At 47.5% G+C, this 24,375-nt stretch overlaps 1 protein-coding gene across 4 annotated transcripts in view; it reads right to left on the bottom strand.

Moving 5' to 3' along the window:
- Positions 1-24,375, bottom strand: part of JAK1 (Janus kinase 1) — a 137,208-nt gene that overhangs the window by 6,912 nt on the left and 105,921 nt on the right. For all 4 annotated transcript variants that reach the window (XM_024764756.1, XM_024764758.1, XM_024764757.1 and 1 more), the window contains 11 exons: positions 21,993-22,150; positions 20,004-20,127; positions 17,303-17,489; positions 9,497-9,603; positions 6,246-6,389; positions 5,473-5,560; positions 4,874-5,001; positions 4,127-4,262; positions 2,910-3,061; positions 296-446; positions 79-173 (listed from right to left, as the gene is read on the bottom strand). In XM_024764756.1, coding sequence (XP_024620524.1) covers positions 79-173; positions 296-446; positions 2,910-3,061; positions 4,127-4,262; positions 4,874-5,001; positions 5,473-5,560; positions 6,246-6,389; positions 9,497-9,603; positions 17,303-17,489; positions 20,004-20,127; positions 21,993-22,150 — 1,470 coding nt within the window. The remainder of the gene's footprint in view (positions 1-78; positions 174-295; positions 447-2,909; positions 3,062-4,126; positions 4,263-4,873; positions 5,002-5,472; positions 5,561-6,245; positions 6,390-9,496; positions 9,604-17,302; positions 17,490-20,003; positions 20,128-21,992; positions 22,151-24,375) is intronic.

Below are 24,375 nucleotides of genomic sequence, written 5' to 3'. Positions count from 1 at the left end.
CAAAATGAGAGAGAATGGAGAGCAGCTTTAGATATCCACAGAGGTTAAGTGGTCAGCAGAGACTCGAGTATAACTTGCCTCTCCCAAGTCACGGATCCTCTTTAAGAACCGCTTTTCAAAATGTGTGGGATCCACTTCAGTTGCTGGCTTTTTTTCTGATACGATGTCTGGATCTAACAGAAGAGAAAAGAGAACATGTTAAAAAGGAGTGATTGCCCCTCACAGGCTCCTTGTTATCCCTCCCTCCCCCGGGCATTGGCTGGTCTTGGTTAAACAGCTCAAGGCAGAGTCTTACTCTGCTCCTCCAGCTTATTGATGTCTCTCATGATGGCTCGGAAGAAGGGTCTCTGGTTGGGGTCGTAGTTCATGCAGCGGGTCATAAGGTCAGCTAGCTCCTTACAAGACGGGGTCACTGGCCTGCACCGGCTTTCATAGAACCTCTCTTTCTGCAAAGAAGTGGACCACATGAAAGAAACCAAAGGAACCACTCACAGACCTTTTAGCCCCAGGTCAGAAGGAGTTACCTAACAATCCCTAATTTAACTCCCAACAGCTTTGCTTAAAAGTAGACGTCATAAACGTGGGTGCTAATGCTGCCTTTCTCTAGCTGTGGGAAATCTTAGTCCTGGATACTAAAATAATCCGAATTCAAGGAAAACAGGCAGTATATCCCACCCAGTCCCAAATAAGCTGTATTACAGCAAAGTCATGCAACCTTCTGGAATATGATTTGGCAACATGTGTAGAAATCTTCAGATTCTTCAAACTCTCATTAATTGCAATTACTGAACGACTCAGAAATATTAGTCAGAAACAAAGATTTATGTTTAAAGATATTCCCTGCAGAATTAGACAGAACATTACAAATTTGAAGACAACCTCAATGCCAAATATAAAATTAGTTAAATAAATCAGAGTTTAATGAAACAACTCTTACATCAAATTAGTAAAAACTGTAAGACTTATTTAATCGTATAGCAAAGTACTCACAACATTAAATGAATAAATATACAACATAAAATGAAAAAATAACTAGCATGGTCCCAAGTTTGTTTAAAAAAGAGAGATATAAACAGACTGGAAGACAATACGCCAAAGTGTTAAATATTAGTTAGGGGTGACCAGAATATAGTGATTAATAATTTCTTTTTTAAAAATACTTTTCTCTGTTTTCTAAATTCTCATCAACGGGGTTAATACTTTAAAATTCTGAAACGAATAATTGATGCCCTTTTAAAAAAATTAAGTTAATTTGCTACACTTTAGGCTCTGGTCTGTAGCTGACTCTCAAGGGTACTAGTTTCTCTTCTGGTCCCTGTGGGTCCTAGGGTGGGGTGGGGGCAGGCCCCAGAGGAGAGGAGGAAGACGGGTTGGAATTAAGGAGCTGAGAGCTCCCCCTGCCTTGGAGTGTCTCTCACTCTTCCAGGCTCCAGTAGAGCCAGGGGGAAAGGTCGCCCAACCCACCCAAGGGTACCTGGGAGAAGAGACAGACCCTCCTTTATCAAAGGGACAGACCTTTCCTTACACCATCTCTGTATTCTGCTCAGTTCTGGGTACACAGGAGGTGCTCAGTAAATATTGACTGACAGCAAAGGGTATGCTGTTTTGTTTCCAAGGAAGTTAAAAATAAAATGACTCCCAAAAGCCCCAGCTGAAAATCCTAAATACAGATCTATGGATGTGACGGTTTCTCTGTAGGTTTTAGCTTAACTCCTCTTTCCCAAGTCCTGCACCATGTTTACCTGGCAAAAGGCTAACAGGTTAAAGGTTCTTTTGCCTCTTCGGTATCTCCTCCACGTGCACCCTCCACTCTGGATCCTCACTGCCACTTCCTGGTTCAGGCTGTCGCCACTGAGAGCCTCAGAGCAAGAGGCCTCTCCTCAGCCTGTCCATCCAACCACCATCCAGATGAACTGTGCCCAGTCTGGCCTCCGAGCACCTGGCTCCCCCACCCAAACCCTTCAATGCCCCACATCACCCCAGTAAAATTCTGCAGCCTGGCATTCAGGTCCTCTATACAATCCGACCTCAAAGGACCCTTCCCACCTTTTTACCTGTCATTCCTCTCCACACTCCAGGCAAATGAAACTGCTCCCTGTAGACAACTGAAATGCCACCCTCCCTTGGACTTTGATCATTCCCTCCCAGCTAAAAGTGATGTCTGCGCCTCTAAAGACACAAGACACACCCTAATAATCAAATCAGTGAGTTGGGATCAGTGGTCCTTCACTCTAACTTTCACTGCTTTATCCCTTTGGAGTTACAGCCTCCACTAGCTTTCTGCAAGTGAACATGAGAAAGGGTCAGCCTCGAGGTTCTGCATTCTAGCTAAGGAACCCGGGCCTTGGGCCACCTGCATCTGTTACCTGACCTGTAAAACAAGGGTAATGACACTGCCCTACCCAACATGCAGGGCTCTTAAGGTGATGATTTCAGATATTATGTGTGGAATCCTTATCGCTGTTTTAGCCCAACTCTCCTACTATACCCTAAGGTCCTCAAGGGTAGGCAAGGCCTGTGTCTGTTTCATTGTGAACCCCCAGCTTTAACTTAGGACAACGCCTGGTACACAGGAGGAACGCAATAAGTATCTGGGTGTTAATTTTGCAATGCTATAGCAATCTACTGAGCACATATTGTGTACCTGGGACTCTACACGCATTATTTACTTAATCTTCACAACAACCCTGCAAAGTAGGTATTATTTATTCCCATTTTACAGATGATGAAACCAAGGCCCAAGGAAATTAAGTAACATTTGCAAGGTCACACAGGCAGTGTAAGCTTGTGGAGGAGAGTCTATCCCGTGCCCGTCTCCTCCCACAATATGAGGCTTCCTGATAACTCCTGAGACACCCATGAGTGTCCAAGGGGTCCTCACTCAGCTCACACCCGGGAAAGCAACTCACCTCAATCAGTGTCTTGTCTTTCAAGGGGATCTCGCCATTGTAGCAGATCTCCCAGAGCGTGGTTCCAAAGCTCCACTTGTCAGCGGCCACACTCAGGTTCTTGGAGTCTTCAACACACTCAGGAGCGATCCATGGGATTCGTTCTATGCACTCTGGAAAAGACAAGAAAAATTTACAGATCAGTTTCTGCAATCACCTGGGGAGCATATCACTGCCATTGCAGCAAGAACTGGGAGTTACGAAACTCTTTCAAGTAGTGTTTTCCAAACATGGACCATGGCTGCCCTGGTCCTGCAGGGAGTTTGTGAAAGGGGCGGTTTTCCAGGTCTCTCAGCCCTGGCCTTTCCAATGCATCTGTCTGAGTCAGGGCCTGCAGCTGTGTCTGTTTAACACAAACTCCCCAAGAAGGTCATGTGAGTCAGTCTTTGAAGCTGTGGCCTCAGAAGGAGCAAAGCACCCCAGGGTGGAAGCCAACACCCTGGGGAGGGAGAACAGGGGGGCACATGGACAAAGGCTTAAGAAGGAGAGGCCGACAGATGCAGAGTGGGCACAGGCTTACCCCCATACTCTGCATACCGCCCTGCAAGGGCCCAGGGGTGCACTGGTATCCCACGTATGACCTACAGGTAGAGCATGACCTGTGCGGCACTGCTTAGTGTCTCAGCTCCCAGGTCTGCCCTCTCCTTTGGAGTCCTCAACTCATGATGACCTCATTCAAAGAGAAGCTGCAAGACCACAGCAATTGCTAAGGTGCCTCCCCAAACTGCTCACTAACTACAGTGGATTTCTTGTTTTGTTTTGTTTTGAATTTTTATTGTAGTTGCTTACAGTGGATTTCAAAACAAACACAGGTAGGACCCAGGTCCCACTCCTCCCGACACATCTCTGACCACCCCAGGCCCTTGGCCTCCCCTTGAACAAGGTGCTGCCCTGGCACCTTAAACACAGCTCCTTCATCGCAAGACCAGACCTGCCCCAGCTCAGTTGTGTTTCTCCTACTGCACAGTCAGCTCCTTGAGGGCAGGGACCGACCCTTGCACGCGTGACACCTCCCCTGCCCCCAGGGCTGGGCAGAAGCACAGCTGCCTTTTGCAGAAGTGTGCTTTCTAAAATGAGGCAGAACCCCAGCCCAGCCCCCTTCCCTGCTGGCCTGTCCCTGGCTGAGGGTGGGGGAAGGGGATGGGTGGGGCAGGAGATGGGAGGAAGGGAGGACACACCTTGCCTGGACAGCACAGTGACGGGGATGCCGGGGTCACTGAGCTTGATGAAGGGGCCGCACTCGCTGTCAGTGCCCTCGCGGGCCAGGAGGAGGTTTTTAGTGCACACATTTCCGTGGACCAGATCTTTATCCTCCTGCAGAGTGAAAAGGCAGAGCTCAGCAAAGTTGCCCATGGAGCTGCCCTCCTTCCCACTGTCTCTCCTGTTTCCCACAGGTCATAATCCACATTCCCCAGCCCCAGCCAGACCCGGGCAGCTTAGCTCTCCTGCCGATGATCTGTGTGACTCAGGCACATTATATAACATCCCTTTACTCCAGTTCCCTCATCAGTGAACCAGGGATAACAATGGAGCATGCCTCATAGGGCTTTTGTGAGAATTAAAGTGATTATCAGAGCCTGAAAAACACCTGAACAGCTGAGCCATGGTAAGCACTCAATAAATGTGAGCTACTATTGATGCTAATAGTTTCATTCACTCATTAACAAGTACTGTAGTATTTCTACTCTTATTACACACTGCAGTATGGAAGTCAGTCCTCTGAAGTGATAAAAATTTCCCTCTAAGCAGGATTCATATGTAAGCCCACAGAACAGCCCACGATGATGGCTTTCACTAAGCACCAGGCACACCTGTGTTTAGGTGAAGAGCCTGGGCTCTCCAGCCTGCTTGGCTGGTACCTCCTTCCTGCCTCCCCACATTCTGGCTCCTGATGGGGACCACCACAGACATCAGAACATACTTACCAAGTAACTCAGGGCGCTGGCCAGCTGTTTGGCAACTTTGAACTTCCAGGGTGTGGTGAGGACATCACTTTTCCGGTGCATGAAGAGATCCAGGGGCCCTCCCTCCACAAACTCTTCCACCATGATATCTACAAACACAAGAACAGCCACACCTGCAACCTTCTGTCCATCTGGGACAGCACCCTCCCTCATCCCCTTACGAGAGCTCACTTTAATGGCTGGTACTCCGCCTGGGGGTGCCAATGGTAGAGTGCTTCAGAGTCGGAAGGGCCTGGGTTCAAGCCCAGCCTGGAGCTCCTCCTACTCTGACTCTCTGGGCAATGAACTCAGCTCACTCACTCCCTACCTCCCGAGTCTAGCACAGCGTGGGGCCCAGAGCTGGCAAGAAGTAAACACTCAAGAAATTAGTGAAAAACAGATGGGATCTAGTTCCATTAATGTAAGCAACCGACCAGCTCAGTACTTTGAATTCCTTGATTGCAAAAAGAAAGGCAAGAAGCCTGGGCGACGTGAGGGGGGGTATCAGCTCCCACTCATCTTCACAGCAACCATGCTCCCTGGCCAGGGCCGACTTCCCCTTCCAAAGAGAATACACTTACTCTCCACGTCTCGGACACAAACGCCATAGAGGTACACGATGTGTTTATGGGAGACCTGTCTCATCATGCTGGCTGCCTCAAAGAAGGCCTGTGGGAGAAAAGGACGAAGAAATGTCAAGGGCCAGCCTGCACTGTCTGATCCTAAAGGGGCTCAGCTGAGAGGAAAGCCAGTGGAGCCCAGGAAAGGTCACCACTGTCCTCATCCCAAGCCCTGAAACTACTCCCCTGGCCTCAACTACCCAGAGGCACTGCCAAGCCTCAACTGTGAGGGCCATCTAGCTGGGACATAGGACTCATTTAGAAAACCTAATAGGATGCAGAGCCAGGCTGGCGGGATAGGCTGGCTGACAACGTCCCCATTCGATACTCATGTCCACCACTTCCTCTTCCTTCAAACTTTGGGAAATAACAACGTTTGACACTATATTAGAATAAAAGGAAAACCAAGGCAGCAGATGTCTGTCAAGACTTGGCTTTACCACTCTCTAACAGTTTGTGGGATCCGGGGTAAGTCATTTTACTGCTCTGGGCTTTACTTTCCCAGACTCTGAAGTGACAGCCTGGACTGCATCAGGCACTTTGAGACCATTCAGCTAGAGTCTGGGGCTCCATGGCATTGCCACATGGACCTCTAGGAAGGAAATGGGAGAGAGTGGGACGTACTGGGACGGACAGGCCCAAAATCAGGGCAAAGGCTCTTCTTAGCCCACTGTGCTCTACTGGCTCCAGAAATGAGGGAGGGGAGAGGGTGGGGTTGTGAGGAAGACACTTGCCAGAGAAATGTCCCTGTGGCTGGGGTCTAAGACTTTGAGGATCACTTTTATTCTCTTCTCTTCGGAAGTTCCTTCGTCATCCTTGTAATCCATGAGGGTCCCAGAGTAGATGTGTGTTCGCGTGCCTCTCCCAAGGTGCTCGCCCTGAAGGAGGAAGCAGGAAATTAGGGTGACCACCCCCTAGGGCTTCAGTGGTGCCAGAGTCTGGGACTGAGTCCTCAGTGGGAGCATACATTAGCAGGGATGGGGCAACGGCAAAGGGGCCCCAGGAGCTCAAGCCTCTCCAGTGCCTGGTCCTGTTAGGCCTCCAGAGGTGACAAAAAGCTACTTGGCCAAACACAGCTGTGGCACTCCCTGGGCCCCAGGAAATAATCCTCATATTCTCTGAACAGCAACACGCTATCTACCTCCAGGAACAGCCTGGGGCCGAAACATAACCCTGACCTTTCACAAAACTTCCAACAGTGCCATCTAAAGCCACCAACATCAGCCCCCACCCAGGCCTCCAGAACAGACTCAGAGAGGACCTCCCTCCCCCCTCCCCCAGGAGGCTCCTCCACTCACAGGCTGGGGTACAAAGAGAACAGGCTTGTGAGCCCTACTGCTTCCTGGCCTTTTAACTTCGAGACCTCCTTTCATCACGCTCAATCGGCACCCACTTTCTGTAAATGGGTTAACGTAACAATGTACCTGCCTCGTAGGGTTGGTGTAAGAATCAAATGAGGAACTAGGTAGAACACCTCCTGGCGCACAGTGGGTAGAAGCCAATCCACTGGGCCAGTGTGTTTTGTCTGATCGCCCTCCCACACCTAAACTATTCATTTTCTATCCATCTATCTGATGCATGGGTACACATATGCATGCTTTCAAATCAGTCATACAATTTATACATACATATGCCCTAGCAATCCCCAGAGGAAGGTGATGTAAAGACAGAGGCAGAGACTGGAGGGACAGGCCTCAGTTTCCCCACATATGAAAAGGGATAATAAAACCAAATGAGCAGCATAAGAACTAAATGAGATCACCTGCTCAAGGCCCCAAACATAATGATCTGTCTGTAAGACCGTTCCAGCTTAAGCTTTAATAATTATGGTTTAAATACTCTTAATATTTGAAAATCAAAATGTGATTCATGAAACTCAGGCATTGTCAGGCTATCGACATTAACCCCACAAAACTTATTATTTGGAGTTCTATTATTCTATTATCCTAGGACCACCTATAAATACAGAAAATGCATTGTGGCTGACTCCCTCAGCTGATTTCTGTCTCCCTCAAGAATGTACACAATCGGGCTTCCCTGGTGGCGCAGTGGTTGAGAGTCCGCCTGCCGATGCAAGGGACACAGGTTCGTGCCCCGGTCTGGGAGGATCCCACATGCCGCGGAGCGGCTGGGCCCGTAAGCCATGGCCGCTGGGCCTGCGCGTCCGGAGCCTGTGCTCTGCAGCGGGAGAGGCCACAGCAGTGAGAGGCCCACGTACCGCAAAAAAAAAAAAAAAAAAAAAAGTACACAATCGTTAACTGGGTATGTTAATTTGCACAAACACCACCATCTGTCATCTGTCATAGCAGAATGGTGATACATCTGCCCTGTCTCCTATATCCTGGCAAGGTCCTGTGACTATTCATTAAAGCTGCATGTGTCATGAAGCGATACATCAAGATTATGGGAAGTTGCATTCCCAGAACATCCCACAAAAGCCAGATGCTTTCAGAATAATTACTCTTCCTCGGAAGGGCTGCTTATTCCAGGGCCAAGTCATATGGCTCTGTGCTGTCAGGATTCCACAGCAACCCAGAGGCCCCTGCGTGTACCACCTCAGCCTCCCTCCACGCTGCGCCTTCTGCCTTTGTCTAGCGCTTGTCCATCCTCTGGGGCTCTGCTTTGATGCCACTTCCCCCAGAAAGCCACTGCTGTCCCCCCAAGACTAGGTAGGATGACCATCTGACAGTCCCACATCCTGCCATACTTCCCTACTTAGGGCTTGTCTCCTGGTGGTATAACTATCTGCTTAAGATAGACGAGAGTCTGCCTCGCCCACCGGACTGTGAGCCTGCCAAGGGTGGCGGTCATGCCTGGCATGGGCAACTGCTCAATCACTGTTGGCTAAATGAACGCTGCAGGTGCAGAGGGTGGTAATCTGCCCAGAGACTCAGGGGCAAGGACAGAAGGAAGACCCCAAGTACATGACAAGTTCCAGGCAGAAAAGAGGCTGGGGTACTGCTGATCTGCGATTTTAATCTCTGGACACAGCTCTGATAACCACCAGAGGGACAGAACAGTAAGATCTGGCCTTCAGTGAAGCATTTACATAAGTGAAGCAAGGCACTTGCAGCTGTGGACTTCCACTCGGTCAAAACCTCCCCAACAATTTCAGGGACCGGCTTCAAACAGTAAATGAACAAGCCAGCCCCACGTTTGCCACCCTCCGCCACGCTCCTCAATGACAGTGAGCCCACGATTTCCCCTCCAACACCTCCAAGGTGATGCAGCCTCTGCCAGGCAGTAAGTGGCCTATGTGGATTCCTTCCCTCCAAGGCTGCTGGCACGCCACCCCCTTAGCCTCCCCGCCCTGCGTGTGGCTCTGTGTAAGGGGCTGGGGAGGGGGATGCAGAACGGAAAGTGGGGGTTCCATGGGCCTCACACCCTAGCAAGGCCCAAGGGCAGCTACGACAGAAACTGGGCCTGCCTAAGGCTGCAGACTCTGGGCAAAGGCCTCCCAAGGCTGGGACACTGGTCTGAGGGATCTGATTCTCAAGACAGTTCTCCTCCAGGGTGCATCTCCTGCTCCCTCACTGTGCTCTGTGTGCCCCCAGCTTTGCTCCTTCTGGAAACGTCATCAGAAAGCCCAGGACTGAAATTCAGAAGTGCTTTTTCACACAGCATGTTTTGGGACAATGAGGGTCATCAGCCCATATTCCCCTGTGGAGACCTGTCAGCATTCCCACCAAGTTCTCCAACTACTTCTACCTGCAGAAGACCAGGCATGGAAGGTCCCTATCACCCTAGATAACCCTGCAAAACTTGACTAACCCAGCTCTTTCAAGGAGAAAGCAAGCCTCTAGGGCGCATCAGCAAGGCCGGGTTGGACAGCAGGGAACTGGCTGACCAGCTTTACCTATCAAGTGGAAGTCTTGCTCTTCTTCCACCAGGGTCTCCCCAAACCCGACTTCCTCCTCCCCACATTCCCCAGGCTTTTCTGCTGTGGGAAGGCAGGACCAGGGCTGGACCTGCAGCAGTGACTCACCTGCATAATATCTTTCTTGAGGATCCGATCAAAACTCAGCTGGCTCATGGGGTAGACAGGCTGCCACTCCTGGGCTTTCTTGGTGGCCACCAGCAGATTGGAGATTTCTATGGAAGAGAGAGGAGAAGTCTGAGCAGAGCAGCGAAGGTCTAAGGTCCCCGTTGGACAACATCTGTTGGGCCATGGGCTTGCTGAATACATACTTGTGCATTTGTTGGTTCAGTCATTCAACAAATATTTACTAAGTACTTGATTCCCACCCTCCAGGAGCTCACAGGCTAATAACAGAGCCAATACGAAACAAATAATCAACCAATCAAAATCTGTGCAGCTATTCTTAAAGGGCAGGTACAGGCACTCCAGGGTTGACACAGCAGGATCTGTCCTGGTAAAAGAGGTCAGGGGAGGAAACGGAAACTCCAAGAATGTAGGGCCTGTGTCCATCTTATTTCCTGCTCTACCTCCACAGCCTGGTACACAGTATGCACTCAATAAATACTTGTTAAATGTGTAAATGAATAATCAGGGTGTGGGCTGAAGGATGAGAGCTAAGGATGGAGGAAGCACTTTGGGAGTGACAGGAACTAAAAGTGGGGGGTGAAAAACACAAGTTTTGTGAGGAACAGGGCGGGTGACCCCAAAAGAAGGTCACGCCTGAGCGTCTCTGGGCTCCCAGCAGCACCTGACAACAAGGAGGCACTTACTAAATCCTGGCTGAATGTACAGATTTTGAGCAGACCATCCCCCAGATTCTACTGATTCAAACAGCAAACCAAACCCATTACAAAATGTGCCGAGCAGAGTCAGCACAGGTGGCTAACGGAATTTATAATCCACGGAAGCTGCCTTCCCTCCATGGAGCCACTGCAAGCTCCAAGGTTATCGTGAGGGAAGAAAGCACCTTCCACATTGGAACTAGTAGTGCGAGCATTCTAGGAGCCCCTGAAGGTTTTCATGTGTTCATTCACTAGCTGCGAGTACCGGGTCCCTACAGTGAGCCAAGTGACTCAAATCCTCACTACCCTGCAAGGCAGGGTTTTTCTTTTGTTATTTCAGCTCATATTTTCTGACTGCTTTCTCTGTGCCAGGCACTGTCCTAAAGAGCTTTATACACATTAGCTCCTTTGTCCTTATGACAATCCTATGAGATACATAGTGTACTTATCCCCTTTTATAGATCAGAAAACAGATTCAGAGCCATTAAACCATTTGCCCACAGTCAGGCTTAGGATTCATGCTGCATTCCGGACTGGCTCCAGTCTCTTACCTCCACAGACAGCAGCTGCCTGGCCCCAGTGGGGGGTACAAATCTGGGAGCCAAAAACTGGTTCCGATACAGACTCCCTTGTTATCATATCCTGATACTCCCTTTTTCAGAGTCTCCTCTCCTTCATTCTGTTATCCTGACTCCACCCTGTTACCTGGGTAAGATCAGGTTCAAACAGGCAACTCAGAACTGCCCTGATGGAGAAAAGACATCAAGAAAGGGCCACTTGAATGGTGCCCTCAAGGAAGGGTCTGGGCAATAGAGCCATCGAGGAAATCAGGAGGATGGCAACAGGAACCATTCATGGGCTGATTATTTGCATGGCCACTTCAGGAAACACGGCACTAGGGTCAACTGTGTGAGCAGGGAAAGCTGTTAAACCTCCATGGCATCTGTTTCCTCACTAGAAAAATGGGGGACACAGTCATGCCCCTTGTTGGGTTGCTGTGAGGGATAACCGAGATGACACACATGAAGGGCTTACTTCAATCCCTGGTGTGAGGTGACTGCCCCATAACCAGCAGCCACTGTGACTATGACCAATGTTACATCTGTTAGCACCGTCATCCTTGCTGTACCAGCTGGTTCCTGAAGCCTTGGCAATAATCTACAGCAGTCTTCAGTGGCAGAGCTGGACGGTGCAGAAATCAAGCTTCAAGCTTGACTCCATGAATGAGGACATGTCAGTGGCGACTGGTCAGTAGGTCCTGTGGGCCCCTATCTCCTTCTTAACATGGTCACCCTCAGATTTGGAGAGCAGCAGTGGGGCTGGGCAATGCACAAGAGATGTGGACTTTCTTGACTGTCACACCCACTCTGAGTGACCACCTCCTTTTTATTTATTCCATGAGGAGTTTCTTGGTTGCATTTTCAAGTGTGAAACCCAGGTTGGGGTCTGGCCATCAGAAGCCTGTGCTCAGAAGGGCTGAGGCACTGAGGAACCCAAAATGGCATTCTCTTTAGTTTTCATGATTTCACCACTTCTCTAATTTGCAGGTGGCAGAGGGAAGACAGAGGGCTTCTGAGGGCCTATGTGAAAAAGCCGCACACACAGGGCTTAGTCTAGCTCTCCCATCCACAGCACCCTTATCCCCAGGGTCAGGAGAACTGACCCCCACCCCAGAGTCTTGGGCTTGATGACTGCACCTGTAACTTTGCAGAGTGTTATGTAGGGGAAAGAGTTGGGGTCAGAAGACATGAGTTCAAATCCCCATGCTTCCTCTAACTACCTAAGTGATCTTGGATAAGTATAATGGATAACAACATACTCTGGTTTGTTCTGAGGATTAAATAACTTAAAACATGAAAGAACCTCAAACGGTGCCTGGGAAATTTAAGAATTACTCACGTGATAGTAGCCATCATCATCCTCATTATTATTAGTTACTGCTACTCTTTTTTTCTTTCTTTTTCTTTTTTTTTTTACTGCTACTTTTATTGTAACTTCTAGTGATACTACCATCTGTGTGGTTTTGAACAAGTCAGTGAACATCTCTGATCCTTAGTTTCCTCACTTTTATAACAGCTGCAAAGAGCTACTGTACAGATTTTTTTTAATGCAAATATGCACATAAACTGCTTGGGACTGGCAGGTACCCACCAATATGGTAGCTACTGCTGTAATTATTCACTCAACAGACATTAGTGAGCACCCATTCTGTGCTGGGCACTGCACTTCCCATGAATCATCGTGGTGAGACCCAGATCCTGTCTTAAGAGTTTATAATCAAAGTGGAGAGACAAACACTGAACACATTCAGTGCAGAGTTCCAGGAGCCTCAACAGAAGCCGTGAGAAGGGTTCAGTTCTGTTTCTGTGCTTCTCCCACCACAGCCACTGGTTTCCAGCTCTGGGCCAGCAGGGGTGGCATCTACACCAGAAACCTCCCCAGCTAATCCCAGCACAGAAATCACATCCCTGCCTCCGAACTGCCACTACCTTCCCGCTTCCTGTGGCTGCTGTTCTCCATTTCCTAAGCCTCACCCAGAGCCCACTAATCCCTAGGAAAGTGAAAACCGCCTCTAATATCTGGAAGGATAGATTATGTGAGTAATTGGGGCTGTTGGGCTCTAAGGTTATAGTGCACTCCGAGATCTCACAGCCAAGTGGCAGATGTGTTTTTACCTTTGCAGAATATCTTCAAGCACAAAAACAAAGGCTGCAGTTACTCCCCAAGGCTGGCAGGAAACCCTATCTGAGCAACAAGAACACAGAGTCTTTCCTCTTTCACCAGGTTCAGTGACAGTGTCTTACTGGGAGACCAAAAAGTGATTCAAACATCAAGCACCCAGGCCCCTTTTTGTGCTGGTGTTGCTTCTTCTGCCCACCCCTGTCATAAAGACTCACAGATGCATTCTGTAATAAGACAGACTGCTCAGAGTACCTTCGACCACACTTGCTACAGCCTCAGGAACAACTGTGCTGCCCTTTCCTTGAGGCCTGACTCCTTCTAAGGGAAGGACCTGACATATGGAGGGCAGTAGCTTGTGGCAGAGAAACATCAAAAAAACCCGCCAGTATTCAAGGGATCTGACACTGGGAGAAGACCTGGCACTCAAACCCCTTTGACCTTGGCCTTCAATGAGGCCCACTTCACTTCTCCAGGCCTCAGTTTTCTCTTCTATAAGACGGGACTCTTGATCAGGTGACCCCTACGTGTCCTTCCAGTTCTCACATTCTAAGAGGTGATGAATCCACCTGCCGGACATCAATGACACTGTTGGTGGGGCTTAAAAAAGAGCAGCCAATCACTGGGGAATTCTACCAAACATACAAAGAAGAACTTATACTGATCCTTCTCAAACTCTTCCGAAAGACTGAAGAGGAGGGAACACTCCCAAAGTCATTCTATGAAGCCACCATCACCCTGATACCAAAACCAGACAAAGACACCACCAAAAAAGAAATTACAGGCCATTACCTTTGATGAATATAGATGCAAAAATCCTCAACAAAATACTAGCAAATGTAATCCAGCAACACATAAAAAGGATCACACCCTATGATCAAGTTGGACTTATCCCAGGGTGACAAGAATGGTTCGACAAACACAAATCAATCTATGTGATACACCACATTAACAAAAGAAAAGACAAAAACCACATGATCATCTCCACAGACACGGAAAAAGCATCTGATAAAATTCAATCTCCATTCATGATAAAAACTCTTACCAAAATGGGTACAGAGGGAACATATCTCAGCATAATAAAAGCTACTTATGACAGACCCACAGCCAATATAATACTCAACGGTGAAAAGCTGAACACCTTCTTGCTAAAATCTGGAACAAGACAAGGATGCCCACTCTCACCACTTCTATTCAACATAGTACTGGAAGTCCTAACCACAGCAATCAGACAAGAAAAAGAAATAAAACGTATCCAACTTGGAAGGTAAGAGGTAAAACTGTCATTATATGCAGAAAACCTGAAAGACTCCATACAAAAACTACTAGAACTGATAAACAAATTCAGCAAGGTAGCAGTATACAAGATAAATATACAGAAATTGGTTGCACTTCTTTACACTAACAATGAAATATCAGAAAGGGAAAGTTAAAAAACAATCCCGTTTAAAATCACATTAAAAAAAATACTTAGGAATAAACCTGAACAAGGAGGTGAAAGACTTACACACTGAGAACTATAAAACATTGATAAAGGAAACTGAAGATGATTCAAAAAAATGGAAAGATATCTCATGCTCTTGGATTGGAGGAATTAATATTGCTAAAATGGCCATACTACCCAAACCAATCTACAGAGTCAATGCAATCCCTATGAAATTACCCATGACATTTTTCACAGAACTAGAACAAATAATCCTAAAATTTATATGGAACCACAAAAGACCCAGAATTGCTAAAGCAATCCTGAGGAAAAAGAAGAAGGTGGAGGCATAACCCTCTCATACTTCAGACAATACTACAAAGCTACAGTAATCAAAACAGCACAGTACTGGCACAAAAACAGACATATGGATCAATGGAACAGAATAAACAACCCAGATGTAAACCCAGACACCTATGGACAATTAATCTCTGACAAAGGAGGCAAGAATATACAATGGGGAAAAGACAGTCTCTTGGTGTTGGGAAAGTGGTGTTGGGAAAGCTGGACAGCCACATATAAATCAATGAAGTTAAAACACTCCCTCACACCATACATAAAAATAAACTCAAAATGGCTTAATGACTTAAATATAAGACACAACACCATAAAACTCCTAGAAGAGAACATGGGCAAAACATTCTCTGACATAAATCATACCAATGTTTTCTTAGGTCAGTCAACCAAGGCAATAGAAATAAAAACGAAAATAAACAAATAGGACCTAATCAAACCTATAAGCTTTTGTACAGCAAATGAAACCATAAACAAAATGAAAATACAACCTACAGACTGGGAGAAAATATTTGCAAATGATGCAACCAACAAGGGCTCAATTTCCAAAATATATATAAACAGCTCTTACCACTCAGTAACAACAACAGAAAACCCAATCAAAAAATAGGCAAAAGACCGAAATAGACATTTCTCCAAAGAAGACACACAGGTGGCCAATAAGCACATTAAGAGATGCTCAACATCATTAATTATTAGAGAAATGCAAATCAAACTACAATGAGGTATCACTTCACACCAGTCAGAATGGCTATCTTCAGAAAGTAATAATACAAATAATAAATGCTGGAGAAAGTGTGAAAAAAAGGGAACCCTCCTACACTGTTGGTGGGAATGTAAATGCTGCAGCCACTATGGAAAACAGTATGAAGATTCCTTAAAAATCCAAAAACAGAGTTATCATATGATCCAGCAATCCCACTCCTGGCACATATCCAGAGAGAACTCTAATCTGAAAAGATACACACACCCCCAATGTTCACAGCAGCACTATTTACAATAGCCAAGAAATGGAAGCAACCTAAATGTCCATTGACAGGGGAATAAAGAAGATGTGATATATACACACACACAATACATACACACACATACACAATGGAATATTACTCAGCCATAAACAAAGAGAGAAATAATGCCATTTGCAGCAATGTGGATGAACTTAGAGATTATCATACTAAGTGAAGTCAGACAGAGAAAGAGAAAAATCATATGATACCACTTATATACGGAATCTATAAAAATGATACAAATGAACTTATTTACAAAACAGAAACAGACTCACAGACGTAGAAAACAAACTTATGGTTACCAAAAAGGAAAGGGAGTGCAGGGAGGGATAAATTAAGTTTGGGATTAGCAAATACAAACTACTACATACAAAATAGATAAATAAGGTCCTACTGTATATCACAGGGAACTATACTCAATCTCTTGTAATAAACTATAATGGAAAAGAATCTGAAAATATATATATGTACGTGTGTGTGTGTGGGTGTGTGTATATATATGAGAATCATTTTGCTGTACACCAGAAACTAACACAACACCATAAATCAACTATACTTCAATTAAAAAAAAAAAGAGCAGCCAAGTTCCTCGCCAAGTTCCTCACCTCTCCTATCCAATTTACTCTGTGATCCACCCATGGCTCCCCACTGCCTGCATGATAAAGTCCCAGCTCCTTGGCATGGCATCCAAGGCCTCCCATGGTCCCAAATCTCTGCTCTCTCAGTCTCCCCTCTCCCTTCTTTCTAACTTCACTGAACACATTAGTCCTCTAGAACCTTTCTGCAGCCCCTGCTTTGGCCTGCTGCTTTGCCCTGCACATGCGTGCTGGGAATGCCCTTATCTAACTGGCAACCTCCTGTTCACTGTCCAACATTTGGCTCAAGATCCACCTCCTCTGTGTAGCCTTCCACGCTATGTGACTCAGGGATCTTGACCATCTCCTTCTCTGCAACCCCAGGGTCTAAGATGTATGTGTGTGCGCATGTTGATTTAAACACCCATCACACGCTACAGTGGCCTCATTTACCTGTAACATTTTCTGTATTAGGCTAGAAACCCTTGGGGCGGAGAGACTGAGTCTCATGCATTTCTGACTCTATGCACCTAACATAGTTCTTGGCCCACAGAAGATGTGCCAGGATCATCTCTCAGACAGATAAACCACTGATGGGAAATTAAGACATTTTATCAAAAGGAAGAAAGAAGGGCTTCCCTGGTGGCACAGTGGTTGACAGTCCGCCTGCCGATGCAGGGGACGCGGGTTCGTGCCCCGGTCCGGGAAGATCCCACATGCCCTGGAGCGGCTGGGCCCGTGGGCCTCGAAAAAAAAAAAAAAAAAAAAAAAGGAAGAAAGAAGTAAATTTCTGCTTACTAATCCTAAACACGCCTCTTTCGGCAGCTTAATTAAGATACTGAGAAAAGGTGTATGTCTTTTCTATAGAAAATGCTGACACCTGAGGAGTGGGATGTGCGTCAGAGACAGACTTGTAACAAAACTTAATGAAAAACACCTAGAAACTGCGGGGGGAAGACCACTTTCTTCAAAGCACCCAGCATCTTTTGTTTGATCTGGGTCTCAGAGCATCACGAGGGGATGCAGCCTGGCTCTGGCTTGAAGAGACTGACCTCGGGGCTTGGGCTGGCAGCAGCGCTTCAGCACAAAGCTGATGTTGTCCGTGCGCAGGATCTGCTTCTTCAGGTGGCTCATGAGGTCTCCAAGGCTGGGGAAGCTTCGGTCTGAGCCATGCAGGCTGTAGCGGCCCTTCTGCACCTCAATCTGAAAGTTCTTGAACTGCTTCTGGACACCCAGCAACTGCCATTCAAGAAAATAATCAGAAAGGATTTGTTTTAAAAAGGGCTCAAGCAAATCTCTCATGGGTATGTATGATGTTAACAACAGGAGAAGCTGGGTAGAGGGCATACAGAAACTCTGTACTATCTCTGTAATGTTTCTGTAAAACTAAAATTATTCCCTAATAAAAAAGCTTATTATAAGTAAATGAAATAATAACTAATAAAGGAGATGCAGGAGAAGGCACTGATAAAAGGGAGTTAACACCAAGGAGACAACCTGACAGCAGTGATTTCTACAAGAGAATCACTTCATTTTGGCACTTAAGATGAACTTCATGAAAACACCAACCTCATAGGACTGCTGCTAAGATTATATGGCAGGGCCCGTGTAAAAACTTTAGTAAACACTTTTATAAAGGTTAGCACATATTATGCATGAAATAATAAGTACTACAGAAAAATTTATCCAGGAACTCCCTCAAACTGAGCTCTTCCAAGAACCTCCTGGGAGGTGGCAGACAGCTGTCTGGTCTGGTTTCTGAGCTGTATGGTGCCCCATAGAGGAAGTATAAGCAGAAGTTTTCCTTCATGACAACTTCTGTACAAAGGGAACTATTTTAGTATTTTAGTGGTTAAGAATGAAGGCCAGGGGCTTCCCTGGTGGCGCAGTGGTTGAGAGTCTGCCTGCCGATGCAGGGGACACAGGTTCGTGCCCCGGTCCGGGAAGATCCCACATGCCGTGGAGCGGCTAGGCCCGTGAGCCATGGCCGCTGAGCCTGTGCTCCGCAACAGGAGAGGCCACAACAGTGAGAGGCCCGCGTACCGCAAAAAAAAAAGAATGAGGGCCAGAAAGATCTACTCACGCTGTAAACTAGGACAAGATATTTAAAATCTTAATGCTTCAGTTTCTTCATCTGTTCAATGGGGATAATACAACCTTATCTCATGGGGCTAGTGTAAGGCTTAAATGAGAATATACAGGAAAAGAGCTTAGCACAGTGTCTGGTGAGCTAAAATAAATAGTAGGAGTAATCCTATCTATGGTTCCTGTTTTCCCCAGGTAATCTGATACCAGGTAGACTATGTTACTGAATCACTGACATTCTCGGTACAGCACAGGTCAATTCCACCTCAAAAGGTGGTTGGGCCGTCTCATGCTCACATCTGTGATAAAAATATTAAATTTCCTCCAAAGACTGACGGAAGGCAGAAGAAAGGGATCCTGCCAAGGCAACAGGCCTGCCAAGTGCTGAGCCATTGCACCCGTTATCAGCCACAAGGCTGAGCTGTACAGGAGCACCCCAGGCGAGCAGTGGCCCCTACAGACTTCACCTATGACTCTTGGCAGCACTGAGTTCCTTCTGCCATTTCCTCTTCCACTCTTGACTGAGTCCAGCCCCAGAGATTCTCTAGTACTTTTCCTTCCAGCATCTGAGGTCTGCAATATGCTAACAATGCTGACTCTCATCTTGCAGCCCCTCCCCTGCCCCAATTCTCCTAGTTCATGGTGAACCCACACAACACTACTGTATTTCTTTGGACTCATTCTGTAAAACTCCTGTCTTTTAAAATAGCCCAGGACTTCCCTGGTGGCGCAGTGGTTAGGAACCCACCTGCCAATGCAGGTGACACAGGTTCGATCCCTGGTCTGGGAAGATCCCACATGCTGCAGAGCAACTAGGCCCGTGTGCCACAACTACTGAGCCTGTGCTCTACAACCCGCGAGCCACAGCTACTGATTCCACGTGCCACAACTACTGAAGCCCGCACGCCTAGAGCCTGTGCTCCACAATATGAGACGCCACCACAATGAGAAGCCCGCGCACCGCAGCGAAGAACAGCCCCCGCTCACCACAACTGGAGAGGGTCCGCACGCAGCAGCGATAGACCCAATGCAGCCAAAATAAATAAATAAATAAACTGACTAATTAAAAAAAATAGTCCATTTCTTGTGTTTTAAAAAATTACATGAATAACAAAGCACTGTGGTCTAGTGAGGTCAAGTTTGCAATTTGGCTTCAGGATTTCTCTCACATCATTCCCAGCTTCCAACCACACCTGAGTCACTAACAGACATCTTGTCAAAACACATGTCAGTAATTTGTCTGTTAAAATGTCTGCACCTACCATTTGGGGACAACTGTGTTAGGCCAGGTTGCCAACAGGCCTCATTGGTGCTAGTCTGTACCAGTGAATGCCCAGACACAGCTCTGGGTCTGTGATGGTCCTGGCACCAAGTGTTTTGTGTGAGCTGGTTTTCTGGTCGTGTTCCACCTTCCAGAGCACAGGGACCCCTGCCATGGGTCCCTTGCAGGAAGAAAGAAAGGGCCATAAGGATGAAAGGGTATGGGGTATGGCTGCCTGGGAAGGGGCTCCTTTTGAGGCGCAGGCTGTCCCTGTCAGAACAGCCAGGGATTTTCTCAGAGCCCCAGGCTTTTCTACCCCCATCCCCCAAGGGTGGTCCTCCTGGATGAGAGGTTGCACTGACACCCTGTGGCCACATGGGTTGGCCCCAGCCACTGTCTTGACTGACCTCAGACTTTTCAAAGCAAGTGACGGTCATGAGGATGTTGTCGAAGTCGGTGCAGCTCCACCGCAGCACGTACATTCCCTCCTCGCTTCCTTCTTGCCGCAACTTATTGATGGCATATTCTGTGCTACAGGGAGAGAGGCAAAGAGAGAAAGCTCACCCCAAACAGAAGCACTCTAAACCCCATGGGATGTCCACTTCCTTGAGCTGCCTCAAGTCTGACAGCCGCTCACAGTACCTGTCCTGGGTCCTACCGTCGTCTCTGATATGAGACAGAGAGCTTGTCTCATATGCTTGTCCCTGACTTCCCCACACACGCCGCTTCCACTCTAGCCAGAAGAGCTCCCCCCAAGGCTGAGGATGCTGAGCTGCCCGTGATGCAGTGGTAGGGGTCTCTCCCCCCATCCCAGGCAGCACAACTAGAACAGAAGCCTCAGGATAGCATGGACTTGGAGTTGTTCTGTTTATTGCTGCATCCCCAATAACCAGAGCATGCCTGGCTCACAGTTCTCAATAAATAAGTGAACAACTGAATAATAAACACTGAATAAAGAAATCAAGGATCAGAAAGCTGTGAGGAGAGAGCCTGCCCATCCTATACTCCCGTGTCCCCAGGACTAACGAGTCCAGCACACAGAGGGCAATGAGCAAACAGCTGCTAAATAAAGCCACATATGAGGTTACTACACCCAGTGAGTTCTGCTCACTGAGTGTTGGTAAAAGAGGGCTGTGTGGTCAGCACATGTTAGAGAATGGCAGAGACCAATGGCTCCCTGGTGGTTGGGCAGCGAGGGTAGGCAGACAAGAAACAAACGGACACGTACATAAACTTAATATGTCAGGAGGTAATAAACGCCACTGAAGACAAATAGAGCAGAGTGAAGGAGTCAGGGAGTGCGGGGGGCAGAGGGGGAAGAGGTGTCGTTGTTTTATATAAGGTGCTTGGGGAAGACTTTACCAGTTAGGTGGTATCTGAGTGACACCTGAAGGAAGTGGTGACTGCTGAAATTCTGGAGGGAGGGTTTCCTAGACCAAGGGGAAAAGCAAGTGCCAAGGCCCTGAAGCCTAACTATAGTTGGCATATTTGAGGGACATGCTTTATTATAAAGCTCAACCCTTGCTCTGCAATTCCTTGGTGTGTCTGTCTCCCTGTGAGTCTGTGACCCTCTTCAGGCCAGGGACCACACCACTGACAAACTGCCTGTCCACAAGGCAACTGGGATCAGGAAGAAGGTGGGAACCGCTTCATGTGAAAGGTGGCTGACGAGATGCTTCCACAGATACATTTCGGTCTGGAAGAGAGACTCCAAAGAAACACAGCAGCTGTTTTCCTGTGCCTGAAGGATGGTCACACGCAAGAGGAAGCAAACTGAATCCCTGTTGCTTCAAAAGGCGGAACTCAGATGAGTAGACAGAGTTACAGGGAGGCAGACTTCAGCTCCCTATGAGGAAGGTACACATGTCTGTAACTGTCAGAGCTATAAGCTACTTGCTGCCAAGTGAAGCACTAAGTACCCCATCACCAGAGGTGTTTGAGATGCAGGTGGGACGAGATACCCAGCAAAGCCCCTCCCAACTCTAAGGCTTGGTCACCTTCACTGGGCCTTCTGGCACTGGAGGACACGCTGACTCGGGATTCTGGTACTACACCGTCTGCTGTCGAGACCTGTGCCCTGTCTTTCTTGAATCACCCAGAGCGTCTGGCACAGTAAGGAGCTAGGAAGTGTAGCACTTCTTGGTCAGCTGTGGAGAAGTGAGGGGTTCAACTATCAGGACACCCAAGGAAGGGAGAAGAAGTGAGGGGCTGCTGCAAGGACCAAGGTAAGAAATGACAGGAAGGCCTGACCAGGACAGCAGGGATGGAAAAGGGCACCAAGTAAGTATTCAGCGTAAATGCCTGATGATGCCCATGCCTGACAAGGACACACTCCCCATCACTAACACGTGGGTTCTTTTCACACCAAAGGCAACTGAAAATGTTTTTGAACCAACCAGATTGGACCGTGACAGCCATTCTGTATGTTGTGGACGATCAACGGGGGAGCCACGTCGGTGCAGAGGTAATGATGGGCATCTGCTGTGAGCCGGAAGTAGCCGTCCACGAGGGACACAAAGGACAAGGCCTCCTCGTGGGAAGAGAGCTTCAGTTCCTGGCGAGAGAGTAGAAATGCCCATGGTTACATCACGTGCCTGCCATCTTAAGCAGCTGACTCTCTGGGGAGGTAAAGAGTGAGAAGATATTCAACACAATGAAGAATGTACAACCCCAAAGGGAAGCTCTTTTTTTTTTTTTTTAATTCTTTTCTTTTTTTTTTAAACCCCACATTTGTTTATTTATTTTTTTGGCTGTCTTGGGTCTTCGTTTCTGTGCAAGGGCTTTTTCTATCTAGCTGTGGCAAGCGGGGGCCACTCTTCATCATGGTGCACGGGCCTCTCACTATCGCAGCCTCTCTTGTTGCGGAGCATAGGCTCCAGACGTGCAGGCTCAGTAGTTGTGGCTCACGGGCCTAGCTGCTCCGTGGCATGTGGGATCTTCCCAGACCAGGGCTCGAACCCGTGTCTCCTGCATTGGCGGGCAGATTCTCAACCACTGTGCCACCAGGGAAGCCCGGGAAGCTCTTTTTGTCGATAGTAACTGCACCCCTTGCAGTTACATATAACTCTGTTCACCACACTCTTTCATCTCTTACCTCAAAACTTTTATCAGATTGAGAAACAGTGTGTGGGGGGGCGCACGGGCAGCTGTGGCAGGCAGGAGACTGTGGAGAAGCTGCCCCCTGGTCCAGATGGAAGAGGAGGCCTGAATCAAGGTGGCAGAGGTATAAAAGTAGAGGTGGGGGGGAACATAGTGTGCAGATGGCACCCTGGTCCTGGCACTACACATTATTCCTAGTTACAGAAAAAGAAACAGAGGCACAGGTGTTTCATCTCAACCAGTGTTGGTCTAGAAGGTGAAACTCCTGGATTTTAGTCCAGGAACGGTCCCAGACACAATGATAAGGTTTCTAGATTAAATCCAGGAACCTTTGAGGGTCTGGAGAAGGCAGAGAGTCTTACTCAAAGTGGGAGAGGCAAAGGTAAAAGAAGAGGAGGGAGGGAGTTTCCATGGAAGGAAGAAAAACGCCTGGAGGTGAAGACAGGTGGGGTTTTGTCTTGATCTTACAACCCTGAGCAGAGATGACCATGTGAGAGGAGCTGCGGGGTCAACCAGGAACATCTGATGAAGGAAGGTTTGTAAAGCCATGATTTAGAGCTTTGTCTCACAAGAATATTAACAAACACCTGAGCCTTCAGAGAAGGGTAAAATGACACTTGAGTATATGACTCTTTCCTTAGCACTGGAGAAAGAAGAGGCTGGTGGCAGAGAAAAGTAGACAGAGACAAGAAGACCAGTGAAGGGGGGAGGGGTGGATATACGCAACCAGACAGAATGGAGGTAAGGGGCTTAATGCGAGTTAGCTATGATGCCAAAGGAAGGGTGCTTTGGGGTTGTGAGACAAGGAGGCCAAGGGAGGGCAGGGAGGGCTACCATAGGGATGGCGATTCAGGAATGAGGCCCTGTGCTAAGTGTGCTTCCTTTTGGGTGTGACCTGGCAGGCATCTCCCTGCAGAGCCCCAAAGAGCAAACTCAAGACGGTATGGCTTGGGCAGCCCTTCACGCAGTCACATACAAACAAAAGTACGTAAGCACTTAAGTTCTCTGAAAGCGGAAGTCTGAATAGAAAGGGGAGATGTCAAGAAGATGCAGAGAGAAGAGATAAATCAAGATATGATCTGATAACATGGCAGCATCATGCTCTCCTGAAAGACCAGCAACCAAAGTACTGCTTGGAAATGCCATGGCTGGGAAGGGATGGAGGAGTGAGATAAGTAAGAAAAAGCATCACATAGTGTTAACCCACAGGTTCAGGAGCCAGCTTATCTGGGTTCAAATCTCCATATCTCTACTTGCTATTACATTTAAGCATATATAATCATCATTTTTATTCATCAAAAATTGTCAAATATTGGCAATTTCAAGTAATTTAATGTAATAGCTATATGACCTTGGACAAGTTACTTAACTTCTTTGTGCCTCAGTTTCCTCCTCTGTAAAATGGGAATAACAATATACCCACCTCATAGGGTCAATATGAAAATGAAAAGAGTTGGTATTCGTAAAGCTTTAAGGTAGGAAATACCTGGCACACAGCAGGGCTAGTATTTGTAAAGGAAAACAAGGTAACGAGGAGATCAGGTATCGATTTCTTCTTGCCTTCCCCCTGCTCTCTGCACAGCACTGTAGCCGGGCACAGAGGTGCCAGCCCCTGTGCCAGGGTGAGCACTGACTTAGACGACAGGTGCCCCATCTGGGTGCCAGACTTGACTCTGTCAG

This window comes from Neophocaena asiaeorientalis, unplaced genomic scaffold (genome assembly GCF_003031525.2).
Source record: "Neophocaena asiaeorientalis asiaeorientalis breed wild unplaced genomic scaffold, Neophocaena_asiaeorientalis_V1.1 scaffold135, whole genome shotgun sequence".
NCBI lineage: Eukaryota > Metazoa > Chordata > Mammalia > Artiodactyla > Phocoenidae > Neophocaena > Neophocaena asiaeorientalis.
The sequence above is the reverse complement of the archived record's forward strand: the minus strand, read 5'-3'. Positions and strand labels throughout refer to the sequence as shown.